The sequence below is a fragment of the Nestor notabilis genome, unplaced genomic scaffold (assembly GCF_000696875.1).
Source record: "Nestor notabilis isolate BGI_N333 unplaced genomic scaffold, ASM69687v1 Scaffold19170, whole genome shotgun sequence".
Lineage (NCBI taxonomy): Eukaryota > Metazoa > Chordata > Aves > Psittaciformes > Psittacidae > Nestor > Nestor notabilis.
This window is the reverse complement of record NW_009912651.1, coordinates 1-979: the sequence shown is the minus strand read 5'-3', so window position 1 is coordinate 979 and position 979 is coordinate 1. Positions and strand designations below refer to the sequence as shown.

At 56.9% G+C, this 979-nt stretch overlaps 1 protein-coding gene across 1 annotated transcript; it reads left to right on the top strand.

Annotated features, from left to right (window-relative positions):
• Positions 1-813: 813 nt before the first annotated feature.
• LOC104410405 (protachykinin-1-like) lies at positions 814-936 on the top strand (the record flags this gene model as incomplete). The annotated part of the gene is made up of 1 exon (XM_010020557.1): positions 814-936. A coding segment is annotated over exon 1 (123 nt), but the record flags the coding sequence as incomplete, so codon positions are not given.
• Positions 937-979: the final 43 nt, after the last annotated feature.

The following is a 979-nucleotide window of genomic DNA, read 5'->3' as shown; positions in this document are numbered from 1 at the left end:
GTCTCCAGGTATATAAAGTGGGGAGCGCTCCCGCGGACGGCTAATGCGTACGGAGAGCAGAGCTCGCTCTCCCCGGTACAGAAGGTGCGTGTGCCTCCGGCAGCCTGTCCGTCCGTGGGTACCTGTATACGTGAGGATATGCTTGTCTACATATTTGTGAGCGTGTGTGCATGTGCACTTCCATATGTCTGCCTGTGTGTGTGGGGGGGTCTATATGTGTATGTATCATTGGGGGGGTGCCTAGACATGCTTGTGTCCACCCGTGTGTGCGTGCCTCTGCAGAGATGGTTTTGTGCCTATCCCGATGTGTGTATCTGGGTGTGCACAATATACCTCTAGACATGCGTGTCTCTGTGTGTGTGGAGAGCTGTGTCTCTGTGCAGGTGTGTGCATCTAAGGTGTGTAGCTGTTTGTGTGAGTTTGTAACTAGACGTGTGTGTACCTTGGTACGTGTGTGAGTGGGGTGTATCTGGTTGGGTGTGAGTATCTAGATGTGTATCTGCATGTGAGGGTGTGTTTATGTATAACTCTGTATGTGTGGAGGGGTACCTTTGGAAGTGTGAGTCTGTATGCGTTCATCTAACTGCACATCTGTATGTCTGAGGTGTATGTAGCAGTCAGTGCGGTGTTGTGGGTGTGTAACTAGGTGTGTATGTGTGAAGAAGTGTGCATCCAGGTGTGCACCACGGGGGGAAGGTGTGAGTATGTATGTGTGCAGGGCCATGTGCGTGCATGTCCCCGGGCTGGGTGCCCCGCCGGGGCTCCTGGTGCCGGTGCTTCACCCTCTACCTCCCGCAGGACGTCGAGGCGGCGATGAGACTCCCGCTGGCTTTCGCTGTGCTCCTCCTGGCCTCTGCGCGGGCTCTGGCCGAGGAGATGGGCGCCTCCGACGACCTCAGCTACTGGTCGGACTGGTCCGACGGCGACCAGGCGAAGGTGAGCCTCGGCGGGCTCTGCGCTGCCCGGGGACCGGTGTCGA